This window comes from Hipposideros armiger, unplaced genomic scaffold (assembly GCF_001890085.2).
Source record: "Hipposideros armiger isolate ML-2016 unplaced genomic scaffold, ASM189008v1 scaffold_92, whole genome shotgun sequence".
Lineage (NCBI taxonomy): Eukaryota > Metazoa > Chordata > Mammalia > Chiroptera > Hipposideridae > Hipposideros > Hipposideros armiger.
In genome coordinates this window covers 3,366,219-3,369,701 of record NW_017731442.1, presented here as the reverse complement: position 1 = coordinate 3,369,701, position 3,483 = coordinate 3,366,219, and the positions used below count along the sequence as shown (strand labels likewise).

The 3,483-nt window shown below is 38.9% G+C and overlaps 1 protein-coding gene across 1 annotated transcript in view; it reads right to left on the bottom strand.

The window, feature by feature from the left end:
- MAPDA (N6-Methyl-AMP deaminase) overlaps positions 1–3,483 on the bottom strand; it is a 31,389-nt gene that overhangs the window by 10,258 nt on the left and 17,648 nt on the right. Inside the window, exons 6-7 of the mRNA XM_019644870.1 lie at positions 1,364–1,467; positions 9–89 (exon numbers count right to left, since the gene is read on the bottom strand). Of these exons, the coding sequence (XP_019500415.1) occupies positions 9–89; positions 1,364–1,467 (185 nt within the window). The remainder of the gene's footprint in view (positions 1–8; positions 90–1,363; positions 1,468–3,483) is intronic.

The window sequence follows — 3,483 nt, the reverse complement described above, 5'->3', positions numbered from 1 at the left end:
TTATTTACCTCTGAAATGTGTAATGCCAACTTCAGACCTGCTTTTTTTGCTTCTAAAAGTGGCTCCAAGAAATCTTTTGCTTGTCCTGCCTTGAAGATAAAAGTTAAAATGAAGATGTCTGAGAACTCTGGGCAAACAGGAATTACCGTATTTCCCTATGTATAAGATGCACCCTTCTATGAAACATTTGGGGTCTAAAAACTGGGTGCGCCTTATACAGTGGTTGTATGAGTGCAAAAAACAAGCACGAAAAAAGCGGGAAATGCAAGTAAAAAAAATCTACAACCACTGTATAAGATGCACCCAGTTTTTAGACCCCAAATTTTTCAGAAAAGGGTGAGTCTTATACATGGGGAAATACGGTAGATACTCTGTTCCAATAAACAAAGGAATAAAGTAATAGTAGGAAAAAATGGCAGATTGATTCATTTGCACATTTTGTTTCTAAAGCACCTACAATGTTCTAGACACTTTGGGGAATACAAAGCTAGTAAAAACACAGTCTCTGCCTTCAAGAATCTTAAATTAATTATCAGTGGACCTGAGGTCATTTAGCTAAGCTAGATATAGCAGTCACCATATTTTATTTCTGTAAGGGTATCTTGTGTTAACAAAGAGAACTTCCCTGATTCAGGAACCCACCTGAGTACTAGAGAAAGCTTCTATCAAATGGATGGATGAAACAGCAGAATAGACCAAGGTTAAAGCCATAAAAATCAGTTTCATGGGACTTTAATTCAATGGCTTTCAACCAGGGGAAATTTGCCCCCCCCAGGGGACATTTGGCAATGTCTAGAAGCATTTTTGGGTGTCACAACTGGAAGGGTGCTATTGGCATCTAGTGGGTAGAGGCCAGAATGCTGCTAAATACCCTACAATGCACAGAAATCCCCACAACACAGATTTGGCCCCAAATGCCAATGGTGCCACAGATGAGACATCCTGCTTGGCTCTGACATTCAAGAAGCTCTAAGCCAGCATTTCTCAACTTTGGGTTCTATGAAATAATTAAGTGCCACAATCAAGCATTAATTAAGCATTATATAGCCATTGTATGTAATGAATTAATTAATCTCTTCTATGTATGTAGAATGGAACTACCTGTGTACCATCTTTAGAAGAATGGAGAAAGTAATTATATTGACATGAAAATTTTTTTTTTTGTTTTAGGGGGCTTAATTACTTCACAGAACCCTGGTTGAGAACAGTTGCTACAGACATTCTGGTCATCCAGGGCAGAATAGGACTTCATCCACACAGAGAGTCTATTGGACCTCTGGGGAATGCAGGATGCTTCTAGCTAATTCTTATTTCACAAATTCGACCTTCTAGAAATAAAATACATGTTGGAAAAATTACTTACTTTAGGGTCTCCACTGAGGTCAAGGCCAAGAACTGTATCGTCAGTAGAAAGGAAGAATTCTTTAGCAAGTTTAACAGTCTCCTTGGCCCCTGAAGGACCTTCTNCTGTACTTCAACCAGGTCTCACAGTGGAGGCTGAAATCAAGGTAAGAAAATGGCTGCATTGCTTAAGGGTTACAGCATTATGAAAAGCCAAGAGCAGAAATGGACTTTTTCCATGGCTTCAAAGAAAACCCCCAAGCTTCTGTACTCAGACAACAGTTCAATTACTGCGTGCTGCAAGTCCATCTTAAGAATGACTTCTATAAACACATTCCTGCCTTGAAACACTGTACCAGGCTCCCCAGGCAGAATAAAATATCCCACAGACTAGATGGACAGCATCTGCTAACTTTAAGGCAGCCTCAACACAGGGCCACAGGGAATGGCAAACCCACCTACCCCTTCACTCTGCTGGGAGCAGAGCTGGGTCACTACACCAAGTAAAATCACTATACAAGGGGTATCCATTTTGTCTGCTTTTGTAGATGTTAAAAAATTTCCTCAGGAAAAAGAAAAAGAAAGTAGAAAAGTCTATAAATACTTTAAAAATGCATACCCACACCAGTGTTTTTGCAAATTGGTAAATTTGTAAATTCAACGAATTTATCATTCAGTAAAATGAATGTCAGCCAATTGCTTCTTTCCCTCTTCAGAAAGGCCTTCCTTGACCATCCAATTAAAAGTGGTTATCTCATTATTATATCAGCCTGTTTAATTTTCTTCAAAGAACTTAACACTATTGTGTATTTGTGTATCTTGTGTATTTGTTTCTTGTCTCTCTTACCTATGCTAGAATGTAAATTCCTTGAGAAAGAAAGCTTGTCTGTTTTGTTTACTGCTCTATTCCCATCAACAGTAACTGGACAGTTACTGGAACAGAGTAGGCACTTCATAAATATTTGCTGTTAAAGAAAAACAGCTTCAGGTATACACATGTAGACAAACAAGCATGTACTGCTCAACAGACATATAAAAATATTCTTAGAATTTTCCAGAATACTTAATTTTTAAATAAATGGTACATTTCCATAACACATGTTAATTTGGTTAAAGTCATCTCAAAATACTAGATGACAGTTACTCCTTCAATATAAACTGAATTCCAGGAGCTGAGGAATGTAACTGTGAAAAAGATATAAGTTCATGGAGCTTATATCCTAATGGGAGCTAAAACTTTGTTACTTAAATGAGGCTCAGAAAGCACACACACCATGTATTCTTGACTTTCTAAATGATATTTACATATTTCAAGTATTTCTCTACATATGGGTTACAGCCTGGGGGCTGGGAAAGGAAGAGATGGGGTTGTCTGGAGGACCTGAGGCCCCACGCCTTACCCAGCGGTATCTGGTGTTTCCTCACAAAGTCCACCAGGTCCAGGGACCCTCCCTCAGAGGAGTTGAGAAACGTCCCATGCCCGATTCTGTCAGGAAGCAGATCCAGGAGTGCTTGTGTTTCTTTTACTTGGTTTGGAATCTCAAAAAAAGCAGAGCAAGGGCATCAATAACCTCTTTCGGTGGTTCTTAAAAGTACTTTTTTCTATAGCCAAATCCCTCTGAGAAGGTAATACAGACATTCTAGAAAGCTGAACTATTTCTACCATCCCAGCTCTCTTCTTTGCCTTTTATCTTCCCAACATTCTTCTAGAGTCATTTCAATGATAATTACAGTCAATAATAATAAACACTTAAGGACCTACTTTGTGCCTTTGCACATAAATTCTTTAAACCTCACAAGAATCTTGCAAAGTATTAAGATGCAGAAATTAAAGCTCAGACAAAGTAATTTTCAAAGCTCAGAAAAAGTAATTTTCAAAAACAAAAGGCCACAACTCCTTATATTTATGTGTGTTCTGTGTTGTATACATGTGATAATATATATTAGAAAAAGTCTGGAAAAATATAAATACAAAACTGGGCCGTCCGAGTGGCGCGATGGTTAAGAGCTGGCTTGGGACGACAGAGGGCCCTGGTTCAGATCCCACATATGAGGGCCAGTGACACTGCCCTCCACAACTAAGATGCTGAACAACAGCTCAACCTGGAGCTGGGCTGCCATGAGTTGACGGCATAGGCTGCA